The 16,454-nt window shown below is 33.0% G+C and overlaps 1 protein-coding gene across 1 annotated transcript; it reads left to right on the forward strand.

Moving 5' to 3' along the window:
• The first annotated feature begins 511 nt into the window (after window positions 1-511).
• On the forward strand, window positions 512-6,188 carry LOC133875004 (HIPL1 protein). Its single transcript, XM_062312970.1, has 7 exons — window positions 512-1,086; window positions 1,232-1,389; window positions 1,976-2,773; window positions 2,853-3,069; window positions 3,372-3,550; window positions 4,643-4,881; window positions 5,643-6,188. Exons 1-7 carry the CDS (start codon window positions 996-998, stop codon window positions 6,040-6,042), a joined length of 2,082 nt encoding a protein of 693 aa, XP_062168954.1. The 5' UTR covers window positions 512-995; the 3' UTR covers window positions 6,043-6,188.
• Window positions 6,189-16,454: the final 10,266 nt, after the last annotated feature.

The following is a 16,454-nucleotide window of genomic DNA, read 5'->3' on the forward strand; positions in this document are numbered from 1 at the left end:
AAGTTCCACAACAACAACAAAGTACAATGCTCTGGAACCCACTCTCACCAAGTAAATGTAAAATTCCATGGAAATCTGATTGGAAGACACGGGTGGTGTTTGGGAACATACACCCACCCCCAACACTCGGGTTTGTTTGTTATGGTTGCAGAAAACTGTTTTCTGGAAGCAAAATCAAGCCAAGAAGCTTCGATGTTTGGATTGGAGAGGGGTTGCGAGGCCTAGTGAGAGTGGGTTCACTTTTTGTCTCCATTTTCAACAATTAGAGCGGCTTTTCCAGAAAACTACTGCGAGTAGACTTTGACCCATCATTGATGACGGCCATGTGGTGTCTCTTATATTTATCTAGATGAGAGCTCTACTTCTAGATAAAACTTCAATATATCTAATCAAATCTTTCTTCGGTTGTCATGTTATAAATGTCGTGGTCAGCATCTGATTGAAATGCAAGTGGGTGTTCATTCGTACTTGAATATTTTTAGGCTTGTCTTATGGCTCGTGGTCGGAAAAATTGGACCCGCGAGGGCAATCAATGCGCGCACACAGGACACACTGAACCAACCAAGATCTGTCCAAGTTGTGTTTGTGGGAAAGCCAGTGGGATTATTCTCAACTACCACCATGGAAATTGTATTCTGAATAAAGAATTTGTGAAAGTCAATCGTATACACTGAGAGAGAGAGAGAGAGAGAGAGAGAGAGAGAGCTGAAAATGAAGTCCCTTCAGCTGAAATAAATAAGTTGGATATTCAGAGAGATAGGATGGGCCAATGGTAGATGTTTACTGAAAGGTAGATTATTTGAATATGGGCATCACGTATTCACGTTCAACTGCCAGAGAGTCTCCTCTTCTTATGGCTCTCCATTTATTCCTGGAAGTCAGTCCCGTACTATTGGTGCTTTAGACTATCCTGCGAGAGAGAGAGAGAGAGAGAGAGAGAGATGTTATAGAAGAACATCTGCTTTTTTTTCTTTTTTTTTTCTCTGTTTGCTGAGATGGCCCGCGTTCTTGCCAGTACCCTCCTGTTTTGTAGCTTGCTGCTGCTTTTTGATCCTTCCTTTTCCAAACCTTTATGCATAGATTCAAGTGGGTTTGGCTCTCGCACCTTTTTTTTTTCCTCTCTATTTTTTCTTAGGTTTCAATTTGTAATTTTAGATTTCAGTGCCTTATATTTAAGTATCTATCTCAATTCTGAATTGACTTGTCATTTCTACTGATTTAATTGGTTTAGTGGCACCGTTGACCCTGAACACCACACTGAAGTTTTGTCCTTACAATGGGAGCACCTGCTGCAACTCAACAGAAGATTTACAATTACAGAAGCAATTCCAAGCAATGAACATCTCTGATCCTAGTTGTGCTTCTATTATGACATCAATACTTTGCGCGGTAAGAAGTTTTTATGATAAAAAAATAATAATAAAATAAATAAATAAAAAATTCCGCTTGTTAATGGTTTTTAGAGGGTGCTTTTTAGAATTTTGTGTAAGCTGAGCAGGTCGTATCTGGCCTTCTATTGATAGAATGTCTCACATTTAATCCTAAATACGTACTGCTCCTATTTAGAAGTTGTTTTCTGCATAACCCTTTGTCATTGGTCTATCTGTTTCTGTTTCATGGCCAATTTATAAGTTGTCATTTGGATGAATAGAAGAAGTCACTTATCCAAAAAAAATAAGAAGAAATAGATGCTGCATTCATAATTAAGTGTTGAATAATACCTTCTCCAGATGTTGCATATGTAATACATATTTTGAGTGTCCCATTCATAAGGGTTTTTTTTTTTTTTTTTTTTCAACTTAGCTTCCTGCTGGTATGAAGTCCTCAAGTTCAAGTTATACTTATTGAACAAAAAAGCACCTAAATATGCTAATTGATTTTCCTGTGAATCTTCTCTTTGTTTTCATTGTGTCAATCATTTTCTTTTGAAACGAGATTTATGATGTGCTCATTCCTTTGTTACCACGGTTTATAGAGATGCGATCCATTTTCGGCTGAGCTTTTTACAGTTGATTCTACACCCCGGCCAGTTCCTGTACTTTGCAACTCCACTGTTTCAGCAAATTCTTCCCAATCTAGGCAAGCAGCGAATAACTTCTGCTCCAGTGTGTGGGATACATGCCAAAACGTATCTTTCTTGAATTCTCCCTTTGCCCCTTCACTAAAAGGTCAAGCTGGATTACCAAACAATTCCAATGTTAGCAAACTGACTGAATACTGGCAGTCAAAAACTGATTTCTGCAATGCATTTGGTGGAGCGTCCATGGATGGATCAGTGTGTTTTGATGGCCAACCTGTTACGCTAAATAACACTGGAACTCCTAGCCCCCCACATGGCTTGTGCCTTGAGAAAATAGGTAATGGATCTTACCTTACCATGGTTCCTCATCCCGATGGGTCAAACCGTGCATTTTTTGCTAACCAACAAGGACAGATTTGGTTGGCAACTATTCCTGATCAGGGAGTGGGAGGCATATTGCACCTTGATGAATCCAATCCCTTTGTAGACCTAACTGATGAAGTATATTTGGATACTCAATTTGGATTGATGGGTATAGCATTTCATCCAAACTTTGCACAAAATGGGCGATTCTTTGCTTCCTTCAATTGTGATAAGGTTAAGTGGCCAGGATGTACAGGAAGATGTTCATGTAACTCAGACGTTAATTGTGATCCTTCAAAGCTAGGATCTGACAATGGTGCCCAGCCATGCCAATACCAAAGTGTTATTGCAGAGTATTCTGCTAATGGTACCTCATCCCAGCCTTCTTTGGTACAGTCTCTGCACTCAAAATTTTTCAGTTGGTAATTAATCCCAAATGGTTCTGAATGACTCTCACTCTTTTTTCCAGGCAACAAGTGCCAAACCAACAGAAGTGAGGAGGATATTTACAATGGGCCTTCCATTTACATCTCATCATGGAGGGCAGATACTCTTTGGACCTGCAGATGGGTATTTATACTTCATGATGGGAGATGGTGGTGGTACAGGTGATCCTTACAATTTTGCCCAAAACAAGAAATCATTGCTTGGGAAGATTATGAGGCTTGATGTAAATAACTTACCAAGTGAGTATCAGCATAGAATGTTTGTGCATATAGCTTGTTATTGATTTCCATTACTTAAACCTAGCTACTGCATTTTTCATATTTTTATTCCCTCGGATCTCTATATGTACCCTCCTTTTTGTTCTGACATGGATCCACTTGCTAAGGCTAAGAAATTAATCCAGACTATATATATGGTGGTCCTAGACATGACTTTTCCTTTCTCAATGAAGCAGTGTGAATACGGAGCTGGTTTACTTCCATAGTTCTAGTAGTTCACCATTTTTGTCTCACTCTTGTCCCTTTTTTAATGTCTTTTTCAGGTGCAGATGAAATTAATCAACTTGGTCTTTGGGGAAACTATTCTATCCCCAACGATAATCCTTATAAGGAAGATACTCAATTGCAGCCTGAAATATGGGCTTATGGATTAAGAAATCCTTGGCGCTGTAGTTTTGATTCAGAAAGGCCTTCCTACTTCATGTGTGGAGATACTGGGCAGGTTTGAGAAATTTCCCTTCATATAGTCTTTAACAGGACGTTACTGTGCTACCAGTATTTAACCTAGACAGCCTGTTAAGTGAACTAAAAGAACCTCAATATTACTGTAGTGGAAGTGAACCCAACAGACAATCATTCTTTAATTATTTCGTAAGCAACATAACAACAATTGTATATTTGAGGAAAATTTTATAATAAACTTGCCACTCAAAATATTCAAATATTTTTTTGGAGAGTTAGTAATGGAGAGAAACCTTTTGGAACCAAGGAAAAGCAGATAAAATTTTGCAAATCCCCTGCTTGGCCTTTCACTCCACCAGTGGAAGTTTGCCAATTCTATTCTTTTGATTCTTGAATGTCCCCCCCCCCCCCAAAAAAAAAAAAAAAAATTCCCTCATCACATGTACATACACACAAAAGAAAAAAGATCTCAATAAGTTTAAGAAGAAATAGCCAGCTTCTAAATGGAGAGAATACGGGCAATTATTTCAGATAGCAATTGACTTGGACTTGTTAATTTTCATTATATGTGGGGGAATTGTCAAAATATATTCTTTAACCTTGAATAGGACATGGTGAAATGATTGCATAAAGTTTTCCGTTTCAGAAAGCATCTGGTAGGTTTTCTTTACATGAAAACATGACTGCAACTGGCTTTTTCTGAAAAAAATAAAAGCCCTTGATTGATTTCAGTGCCTGTAGAACATGCCTTACTCTCATCTGTAAGATTGCTTAATGCCATGGATTAAATAGTTTAGTCTCGTTTATTAATGGCTTCAAATGATGTTCCTATAATCTTGGGCAATTTCTTATCTTTTTTGTATCCTCTGTAGGCGTTTGGTTGCTCATAAAATCTGTAATCCATTGGGTTCTAGATAAAATTTGAAGTGAGTCCATTGTGTTTCCAACAGCATTTATAGTGGTTTAGAGTAAGGGCATTTCAAATTTCAAGGGTTGCTTCACTTTCTTTCTGCTATGATTATGCATCTTTGTTTCATTTTTATCTCGCCTGTTCAAATGCGACGCAATAAGAAACAGCACTAGAATTCGCCGCTAGTTTCTGAACATGTTTGACATTTTCTATCACCTACAGGATCTTTACGAAGAGGTTGATATGATCACCAAGGATGGAAACTATGGCTGGCGAGTTTATGAGGGCCCCCTTCTTTACACTCCTCCAGATTCACCTGGCGGAAATACACCTCCGAGTTCCATAAACCCAATATTTCCGGTAATGGGATATTCCCACTCTGATGTAAGTAAGGAAGGATCAGCATCAATCACAGGGGGCTATTTCTATCGGTCTATGACTGATCCTTGCATGTATGGAAGGTAATTAAGCTTTTTTCATCTGTGTCTTACAATGGATGAGACTTATAGTCATGGAAGGAACCAGAAATTCTTCTGGGGGCCAAAGCATGAAACCAATAACTTTGTAGCTTAGGGCCTTGCAGTAGTAATTAAGTTTCTCTTCTTTTATGTACTATTTTTTTCTCTGTTTTTTGATGTTTCTCGGTTGTTTTGGGTTTTCTTTTTTTCATTTTTTTTTTTCTTTTTAAATTCTTTCTTTTGGTCGTTTCTCATGAACTAAAAACTACTATAGTTATCAAATAACAATTAGAAGGCATTGTAGGTAATCAGTTGACTTCAGACCCTGTTTGATTGTTTTGGTTTATCTTTAAGTTCTTTTGTTTTGGTTGTTTTGGTGCCTTGGTTACATATGCTGACACGCATATGATAATGTATTTAACATTATGAAATCATCAATTGACCTTAAAACCCCGTTTGATTTTCACATAAAACTTATTCAAATTAGAAGAATCTTTGGATGTAAAGAGGCCAAGATTGGGTTTTTATAATAAAGTTTGGGTTCTTATAATAGGGCCACAGGGATTCCATCGGTCCGTCTCTGCTTGTAGTCGTTCTTTCTAGATATGACAAGTTGAAGATCGTCCTAAGAGTAATGGCACTGTCAAAGACAAATTTTAATCATCAACCAAAAAAAAAGAATGAAGATTTTTCTGGAGACTGCCTTCTGACCTTTGCAATACTATTGATCCTTGCTAACAAGTCACTGGATCTCAATTTTTCAGGTACTTGTACGCAGATTTGTATGCAACTTCCCTATGGGCTGGCACAGAGAATCCAGTAGACAGTGGGAACTTTACCAGTAGTGTAATTCCTTTCAGCTGTGCAGGTGACTCTCCTCTAAAATGTAGCTCTGTACCAGGAAGTTCTCTTCCAGCTTTGGGTTATATTTTCTCCTTCGGGGAGGACAACCGCAAGGATGTTTTTGTCCTTGCCAGCAGTGGTGTGTACAGAGTTGTTCGTTCTAGTCGCTGTAACTACACTTGCTCAAAGGAAAAGTTCACTCCTGTTGGAAGCCCAGGTCCTTCTCCCACTACATCTGGTGCAAGCCAGTTGACTGACCCGTTTAACAATTTTGTTCTCCTATTCTCTTCCTTGTTGCTTTTGCTGGGTTTTGTGCTGTAGATTGGATCCTCTGCGCGCATGTCATGTAGACAGTACAGAGAGGGTGTTTTGTTGTAATGGTGTGAGACTGTTGTTTTACAGAACTTTCCCTTTTTCTCTTTAGTCTACCAAGACTAATAAAGTGAATTTAAGTAGCATTTAGATGAGCTGAATCCTTTGTATTTCAATTGTGCAAAACTACAGAGCATGAAGAAATGAATGCAGGAAAGGAGCTCCTTTCAAAATTTTATTATCAGAAGATACTAGGAGCAAGAACATGTTGCTTTCATTAACATTTTCAGATGAATATATCCAGTAATTGCATCAATTATAACCAAAACAGAATTTTCAAGCAACTTGGTAGGATTTTGTTATAATATTAATTAATTTATTAAATTTACTCTTTCTTGCGAGTTTAAATTTTTTAGATAAATGGTGATTTGACATGGTATAAAGTAAAAGTTCCAAGTTTGACATTTATTGAGGAAGAGTAATAAAATATTAGAAAAAAGTATACATACTCCCCTTAAATTATCACCCAACTGTCAATGTGCCCTACAAACTACCAATTATGTCAATGTACTTCCATAAACTACTAAACAATGTCAATGTGCCCCACAATGACAAAAATGTCTTTCATAAAATTATAAAAATTCTTAAAATCAAAAACACAAAACAATTTTTTTTTAAAAAAAATAAAAATAAAATTTAAAAGAAAAACGAAAAGTTATTCTTTTTTATTTTGTTTTATATTATTTTAGTTTGGGCCACCCCTTGAATTTTCATTTTTCTCTTTTTTTTTTTCCTAATTTATAAGGATATATTTGTCTTATTGAAACTTTTTTAGGGTTATTTTTATCTTTTAGGGGTGGACATTGACATTTCTTGATAGTTTAAAGGGAGACATTGATTCAATTGGCAGTTTGAGGGACACATTAACAATAGAATAATAGTTTGAAAAGGGATATATGTACTTTTGTAAAAATATTAATTAAATAATTAAATTCGTAACGGATCAACTTATTATTTTAAAATAAGTGATGATTTAACATATTTTAAGCAATTATATCCCTATCTTTGAGGAACAGTCAGCATACACTAAACAATAAAACTCAAGAGAGGTTCACGTGAACACCTCAACATGTGAACACCTCTTTACATAATACATAAACAGTAATTTATTTCATTTTTTTTTAATTAAAAAAGAAAAAGAGTGGACGGTAAAATGCTGATATGACAGTTCTAATCGACCCTTAGATAGGTCATTGTTAAAAAAATAAAAAATAAAAAATCAATAATTTATTTAAATTTCCAAATCAATTTTGTGAGATAATTACCTTTAGCATTACTCTAAAGGTAATCCCACTTAATTACTATTGGGTACAAAAGGTTGAGGGTCTGGGGAATCTAATGATTCTAATCTGCTTGTGTATGGTGGAAATACACCACCAAGAGAAATATTTTGAATAATCATATTACTATGGGTCCATGCCAAAAGCCCACCAGTGAGTCTAAAGATGCTTCAACTCCATAACATGTAAAATGGGTACAATAACACATCAAGGGAAATTTCATGGTATTTAAATATCTGGGTTAATTAGAAAAAAGAAAAAGAAAGAGAGAGAGAGTCTTTGGGTTGAAGTTTATTGACTGCCAGAGAAGTTCATGTAAATTTTACTAGAAGCTTATCAAAAATTACTTTCCAAAAGGAGTTTACCACTCTTTGAGAGCAAGTGCAATTATACGAATCATTGTTGAGGATATACACGTGTAGGTGTGAAAAGAAGATCGAGTCCGACATTAGAAAAATATTATAAGTGTAAATGGTTAATCTTAAATAGTTGTTTCTAAACTCGTAGGCTTAAGCTTTTGAGTGAAATGTCTCCAAACATACTATAATTATATGTGAATTTCCTTAACAAGTGGTATCTAAGTTGGTGGTAATGCGTGCAGTAGCCGATAAGGTAGAGTGGCGTAGGCATGGATGATGATCCTTAAAGTAAAGGGAAAAGGCTTAGCAGCTAATAAGATATTGACTCAGATCATTTATTTGGCCTATTTTCTTTCTTCTTTTTCTTTATTTTTTTAAAAATAAACTTTTTTAAGGTACTGTTCTAATTGTTCTTGAGTCTATTGGCCCTCACTCATATTTCTGTATTTTTTTTTTTTTTTTTGGGTCATAAAATTAACGGCCCTTTTCTTCCAAAATAATTGTTAGCTATCTAAAAGGCATGATCTTGGAATAAGGATATCCTAATCTTTGGAGTACCTTTCTTGAACAAGGCTCACAGTACTTTCTTTGAGTTGACATCTGAATTCATAATTGCTTCGTTGGTCCAATTATTGGTTCTTAATTGTGAGACAAATCTTTCCCTCATTACAAATCTTCTTCCACATAGTGCAATATGACTCTAGTTATTCACAAGGCATATGCTATTACTACACTTGTATTTTTCTCTTGGTCTGAAAATTATTATTGAATATGTAAGATTTATACGTGAATTTTATACATTCAATAGTTAATCTTCGAAACGAGAGAATATGAGAAAGAAGAACATAAGAATGCATTTCTTTATTCACATCTGCAAAAAAGAGAAACGTTAGACATTAATAATATGTAACATTTGTTCAATAAGACTGATGTGACACTCTTAACTAATTTTTAGATTAATTATTTTTAAATAAATAAATAAAAAGATCTAATAATTAATTTGAAGTGCCACGTCAACATTGTTAAAAAATTATAGAATAAAAATATAGTATCTAGCATATTGCTCTGTTTAGTAACCTCTTTCCCCACCCCTACTTTTCTCTATAAAAAAAAAAGAAAGTTAATTTTAAAACATTCTATTTTTTTTTTCATTTTTTATATCACATCAATCACTTTTTAAACAAAAAAAATTCACTGCAAAACAAATTTTTTTCACTTTTCCTTACAAAAAAAAATTGATAACTTATTTATACTTTATATCACACTAATCACTTCTTACTGCTACTAAAAAAAAAAAAAAAATCACATTAACAATCTTTGCCTAACACCATTATCTACATATCTTTAGGGAACATATATATATATATATATATGAATCATATGATTCTTGATTTTATTCTATTTAAAATAAAGACTCAAAGATTTTGAGAACTTTTGCTAAGATCCGTTAACAGTAAGATGAATAAACTATATGGAGACAAACTTTACAAGTTCGAGAGAGACCATATATTTTAGAAAAAAACTACACTTAACCATTCAATCAATCAAATAATTTGTAATGTCATCTCAAATTTATCAATTTTGTTAATGTACTTTATTAATTTAGTATTGGAGTTACAAACCTTTTTTTTTTTTTTTTTAATAAAAATTTCATTTATATAAATCTCAGAAAAACTAAAACCAAGAAGTAAAGATATTAAGTTCTTTACAAACAATACCGCAAATTACATTAGTTAGGAATCTCTTTCATCCATGTAAAATTTACGACATGACTGAAAAATTAATAATATTATTATGAATGAAAAAGTACCAATGAGATTCTTTATATATTAATATTAATCTTATAAATAACAAACTTTCTCTGCATGACAACTTGTGGTACAAATTTTTCCTAACATCTACTCAATATATAAATACAAGATTTATTTTTTATTTTTTATTTTTAATAAAATTGATGAGCACATTATCAACATATTCTAATGAAACTATTATTATATATACAAAACTAATAACAATGAAAAATAAAATTAAGTTATTCTATTTTACAATTTTTATATATATATATATATATATATATATATATATATATATATATATATATATATGAGTAATGATTATTACATAACTCTTGCACAATTCTAACTAATTATTTTAATGATTAATTATTGAATTTGTTTTTTGGGTCCTAAATATTCAATAGTTAATCTTAAAAAAAATTATTAGAGTTGTGTAAGAAACATTACTCTATATATATATATATATATATATATGACTCTCTTCTGCCCTCTCTGATTTAGTCCCTATTTTACATTTATGGATGAGTTAATATTCTTGGCACGAAAAACTAATTGGATGCTTGAATGATAATATAGATTATCAAGACCCTTTGTAATTTGAGATCCTATTATTATTATTATTTTCGTGCCTTTTGTCCGAGCACAGGCTCTTTATCTAAGCAAGGTGCTTACGTGCCGGCCCAAACAAGGTGCTCGAACATTGCTCGGGTACTGAGTGGGATTTCGATCTTTGCTTGATCGAGCAGAGACCATCTCAAAATACCCCTACAATTTTCCTTGCCTTCTCTTCTTTAGACAAGAGATTGTCGGGGATCAAAATCCATGAAATAATGTGTACTACGGCTATGATATAACTACTACAGTAAAGCACGTTATCTGCCTGCCTACGTAGTGCATTAATCCCTTATTCTAACTTTGTATTATAAATAGAAAAATAGACCCTCTTCAGATCATGTAAAACCATAAGTGTGTAGATCGATAATAAACCTTAGAATCACACTAGAGTCTTGAGTCAACTCATATCTTTAATTACCTTATATATATTATTGTCCCCGGGCCTTTTGCTCTTCTAAAGTAAGCTTGATCCAAGGCTTCCATGACCAGTTACGTGACGTGTTTTAAGTGGCTTCTAATATCTGTCATTTAAAAAAAAAACAAAAGAAAAGAAAAATCGCTTAAAACATGTGACGTTAATTAGCGAGTATAAAATGAGTGTAATAAATGAATCGGTGTAAAGAGTATCATTCCTTGTATAAATAAAGCATGCAAGTCGTTAACCGAGTGAGGGAAAGAAAAAGAGAGGTGAATAGGGAGGGATTGGGGGGAGTTCTGTCCAAAAGAGATGACAAAGAGTGTTACGTATATATAATCTTTTGTGACACCCGGTGTCATCTCTCTTGCGACAGAGCTCCACCATACCCTCGATCATCTTGGATATCTTTGTCTGTCTTGCATGCTTCAGCACCCAACCCTAATTACCCCCACAAAAGAGACTGCTGCTAAAACATTGGCTCTAGCCTCGAGACAAGTGTTTCTTAGAGGAGTAGATTGATAAAAAGGGAGTTATTGCTGGCCTCAATTGGTAAGCTTAGCCTCTATATATATAGATATATAGACATTCCCATGGGAGAACTCTTAATCAAAATGGAAGCCACCCACCATGCTCATTGATATAAAAATGTTCTTTTTTTATTAGCAATAACAGTGGAAGGGGGATATAAAAGTATACTTTAGTAATTTTTATTTTTACTTTCTTTTTAATTAGTTTTTTAAGGCATATTGAGGGGGGAGAGAGAGACTTTACTCTTCTTTTAAGGTTATCTTCTAGAAGTTATTTACATCAAAAGATCCCTAATGAAGTGAATAGAGTACCACAACCCTATTGTAAGTCAAAAGGTGAAGAATATATGGTGGAATAAATTATGAGATGTGGTTTTGGTCAAGAATTCGTATCGTAAAGTCAGATCTCATGAACACAATAAAGTTGACTTTTGTTAATTAATTATGTTAAATCAAAACGTTAAACCCATTTTGAAGAAATCAATCAATAATTCTTTACAAATTCATGCAACAGTATACATGAGTGTACCATGAGTGAAAAAATTAAACAGATAAACAAATTTAACTATTCAGTGGTTGACTTGATAGTCCACGTGAACTATCACATCAGTTTGTAAAAGACTTATAATAAAAACTAGGTTGAAGTTCGCATAACCTTTTTAAACTACCACCCAATTGACAATGTCACCGTCCCTCCCAAACTTTTAATTTAGACAATGTTCCCTCAAAACTATCAAAATTGTCAATGTTCCCCAATGACGAAAATATCATTAATAAAATAATAAAATTAAAAAATAAATAAATAAGAAATACATAAAAACCAAGGTGGCCAAATCTAAAAATTAAACGAAAAATTAAAAAGTTTTTTTTTTTTTTTTTTTATTTAAAAAAATTTCAATTTTTTTTTTTTTTTTTTTTTGGAATTTATAGGGGTATTTTTGTTTTATTAAAAAATTTGTAAAGCCATTTTGTCCTTTTGTTGCCTTGGGAGACATTGACAGTTGTTTATTAGTTTGTGAGATATTGTCTCAATTGAAAATTTGGGGAAGACATTACCTATTGAATAGTAATCTAAGAGAGATGTGAACTTTTCCGTAAAAACTATAATGCCATTAGCGGCACTCTTGTAATTTATGATGAAAAATGTTAGGAGTACCAAATCTTTTACCAATATATGAGTACCAAGATGCTATAATACTTATTCATTGAAGATGATCAAAACAATTAATAAAAATAAATGTTGCGGGTATCAAATGAATAAGCTCCACAACTTTTTGGTAACTATCTCTTAGTAAAAGATTTGGTACTCCTAACATTTCTCACTAGTATATGAAATAGTGAAAATGTGCTTTCGTTATTGTCGAATAAGAAGCCTACATATCTTAATGCATGTATTTAATTTATTCGGAGCTATTAGAGCGGGATCTACTTTTTGGAGAATATAAGTCGAAGCAATAACAAGAATATTCTAGTGGAGCGTCTTTCACAATCCTTGAAAAAATAATTCACTAATAGACCGAGGGATAAAGTAACTCGACTCATTCACATCGGGGGCAGTGAATGTTTGGAATCCATATTATACTAAGGGGTTTCTTAAATAAATTGATGACATATAGCATGTGATGTCATGGTCCCGAAGACAGTTTCTAGAACAATGTTAAGTGCTAATAAAATAGGACACTTTCGGTTTCAATAATGCCAGTAACCTTCTTTGCTTTTGCACATTATTCGGCAACCCTTTTTTTTTCCAAACACTTCTATAACCTTCTGGCATGGATGTTTCTTGGCGATTTCTAGCTAGCTAGGGCAATTGGAAGGAAAAAAACATAGAAATGTTTGAATTCGGATTTCGAACAATTTAGACAGCAAATGCAAGAAAGTTTTTATAGGGTTCATCTGTCCAAACAAGTGGACGGACAGCTCAAAACTTGTTTGGACAAGTGAGTTCCATATTAACTCTTTCATATTTGTTACTCAGTTTCTTAATAATTTGAAAGATAAAATCGTTGGAAATTTGTCTTTTAAATTTTCTGTGATCATATAGTGTGATTAGTCCTTCGGTTCGAATCAAATGGACTAACTCCTCTTAATCATTCACAAAAAACGAAGATCATTAAGTGATTACTAGCATGATAAAAGAGTCATATAAATCGTGGATTGTTAAGTCTCATTTTGGATAATAATAATAATAAGAGTAGGTAATGCATATAATATAATTGGATTGAAATAATTTATATTTAAACCTGAAGGTTAAGGTAATGTCTCATGATCAAGATTTCTAAAATTCCTAAAGTATTTTACCGAGTATATTTCTGCCAATTTTAACCATTTTTATATTTTAAGACTTTGGTCTTAGACATTATGAAAATCATTTTCTTTTTTCTTTTTAAGTAAATAGTGAATATAATATAATAGGATCGAAATCATTAAATTAAAACATGTAAATTAAAGAATTTTGGATGTATTTTTCTTCATATTTGCTTACAGTTTGATTTCATTTAAACGTGAAGTATTAAATACTCTTTAACTTATGTCTTTGCACCCATTAACAAAAGGTTATGTTTGCCACAAATTTTATGATTGGTTGCTTCATACACCAATTGTTGCAAAATATATAGAAACATAAATTTAAATAATATTCTACATTTGACCTTTTTGGGGTATATATCATACCTTCAAATTAGCATTTACAAGAACACCTATTATTGTCCTTTAGATAAATAAAAATGATCAAACCAAATAAATACACTATAATAATAATAATAATTAAAAAAAGAAAAAAGAAAACACAAACAAACAAAAGGAATGAAAAAGTTCTTTGTGAAACTCCAAGACCGACTGTTGATTGGGTCAGGTTAGGTTGGCTGCTTAACTCGTAGTATGATAAGAAGGCCCAAATTTAGCCCCGGCATGCCTATCAGAGCCCACATTTAAGTTTCAAGCCTGGGCCACCTTTTAAGATACAACACTAACACACCATGGGTCCATGATCCATAGAAGGCTCCTTTAATATATATATATATATATATATATATATATATATGTATTATGAAAGCTAATTGTGGTTTTAAAAATGATTTAAGGGTGTAAAAAAGCGGGAGTGTGTGTAACATTACTCATATATTTTTAAAGAAAAAATTGCAAAATTGGTTTCACCTATTTGCAATTAACTTCTTGGGGTATAAAAATTGGCTAACAACTCGTTGTGTTAAGGAAAAAAAAAAAAACAGTTCTCTACATGGAGCTTTCATCTATTTTTTTTTTTTTAATGAAAACCGTCAAATGCCACTTCAACATCGATCTTACTTTAACACGTGTCACCAACAATATATATATATATATATATATATATATATATATATATATATATATATATATATATATATATATAAACAAAATTTTGTGAGAGATGGTCGAGCCACCCCTTTTAGCCAAATGAGAGGAGGTCGAATTATCCCTTAAAGTTTTTTTGTTTTTGATTTTTTTGGCCTGTTCTATATATATATATATATTGTTATGGACGACACATGTTATAATATGATTGGTACTGACATGATATTTGATGGTTTCCATTAAAAATTTGGACAGAAGTTGAGTGTAGGGACTTATTTGTTTTTTTTTTTTTTTCGCTTATCACAAAGAGTTATCAGCCAAATTTTATACTCCATGAAACTAATTGCAAATCCGTAAAATCTCGTAGACCGGTATATATATATATATATTATTTTAAACTTCTGAATAAAGAAACTACAATTATAAAAGCCATAACTCAGTCTAGCTATATTATTGAAAAGATAAATGACTCTTACACAACAGTTGTATACATATTGTACATAATTATAAACGCAAGGAGTGGGACCATGTCTATAGTTGTGTACATGTTATACATAACTACTATGCAAGGACCACTGCTCGACTGAAAATATATACACAGATATATAGTTTTCTTTGAAATTAAAAGGAGGAAAATATTGTCCTTGTGCGTGAGAGAGAGAGAGAGAGAGAGCTCCAGGTGTAGGTGCAGAGCAACCAAAAGGCACATGGATAAAAAGTAAAAGATAAATAGAGGGAGGGGTGAAAGTAAATGTCAGGATTCAGGAATCGACAAGGTTCTGGTACTTAGAAGCAGGAGGGGTGGAAGTCCAACAAGCCCCCCTCCCCTGCCTTTCTTTAATGCGTGCTCTGTTCACCACAGGAAAACTACTCAAAAGGTATTTCTATTTTCACTCCTGTTTAATTATGGAAGTTGGTTTGGATGGAAATAAATACACCAGGAGATGACTTCCACTTCACTTAAGTTCCACCTTTTACTCATCTCTCAAGTCACAACCCACAATATGCATTCTTTCTTTTTCTTCATGTTTTGTCTACCAAAACTGGGGGTGAGAGAGACTTTAATGCAGGCAATGGAAAGAGGGGTAATGAGTGGAATATGAATCCATGATACATAGGATTTGATTTTAGGATCAAATTATGGTTGAGTAGATGCTTATCTTTCTTCTTCTTTTTTTAATTCCTTATGTTTTTTCTTGAATAATATGCTTAATATACAGCAGAATAATACTACATACTATATCGTTATTCTACTCTTATCTCACTAAGCTAATGTGGTAATGCCCATCAACTCTTGAATTTATTTTTAACAAGAGTTGATGAGCACTGATACATAAATCAAATGAGACGTGGATGAAATATGGTATAATATGTAGCATTATTCATCTTATAATATAGATATCACATGCTATAAAAAATCATACATTATACCCAATTTCCCTAAATGAACCACAATCATTCACAATTATATCAACCGCTAGTAAATAATTACTAGCACAGGTAAAAACGGAATGTTCTGATTTTTTTCAACTTCAAGTGAAATAAAAGGAACCATTTCGTAGTTTAGACTTTATTTTGTTCCGTATAACCGTGTACATAATGTCAAATTGTTTAAAATTTGATATGACAATATATATATATAGTTGAACTCCTTCACACAACCTTTTTTTTTTTTTTTTTTTTAGGTGAACCTGGATTAATAAAAGCAAAACCAAGAAGTAATTAAGAAAACAATTATAAAAACACACACACTCTCTCTCTCTCCAAACCCAAAAGAGTTTTCCTCTCCCAAGTATGAGTATATTGCCGGTAAGGGGGTTTTTTGTTTCTCACTGAGTTTTTTTCAATGGAGGTTAGAGTCTCCCAGTCATTAGGATGTAGAGTTTTGTCATCCCAAACTAGATCCAGTGATGATTTTCGTCTCCCTGAACTAGTTCTGGTGTTGGTTTTGGTCCTCCTAGTCCTTTTGGACTATGGAGGTTTGTGTGTTTTTCTAGTTTTTCGTTGTTTGTTGGCAGGAAAGCACTCTAGAG

Source organism: Alnus glutinosa, chromosome 8 (assembly GCF_958979055.1).
Source record: "Alnus glutinosa chromosome 8, dhAlnGlut1.1, whole genome shotgun sequence".
Taxonomy (NCBI): Eukaryota; Viridiplantae; Streptophyta; class Magnoliopsida; order Fagales; family Betulaceae; genus Alnus; species Alnus glutinosa.

Excerpts from the sequence above, each read along its gene's own strand:
- LOC133875004 (XM_062312970.1), top strand. The coding sequence starts at position 996 with ATGGCCCGCGTTCTTGCCAGTACCCTCCTGTTTTGTAGCTTGCTGCTG. Across the intron at positions 3,070-3,371 it reads TGATGTAAATAACTTACCAA|GTGCAGATGAAATTAATCAA; the intron begins GTGAGTATCAGC and ends TGTCTTTTTCAG. Across the intron at positions 4,882-5,642 it reads GATCCTTGCATGTATGGAAG|GTACTTGTACGCAGATTTGT; the intron begins GTAATTAAGCTT and ends TCAATTTTTCAG.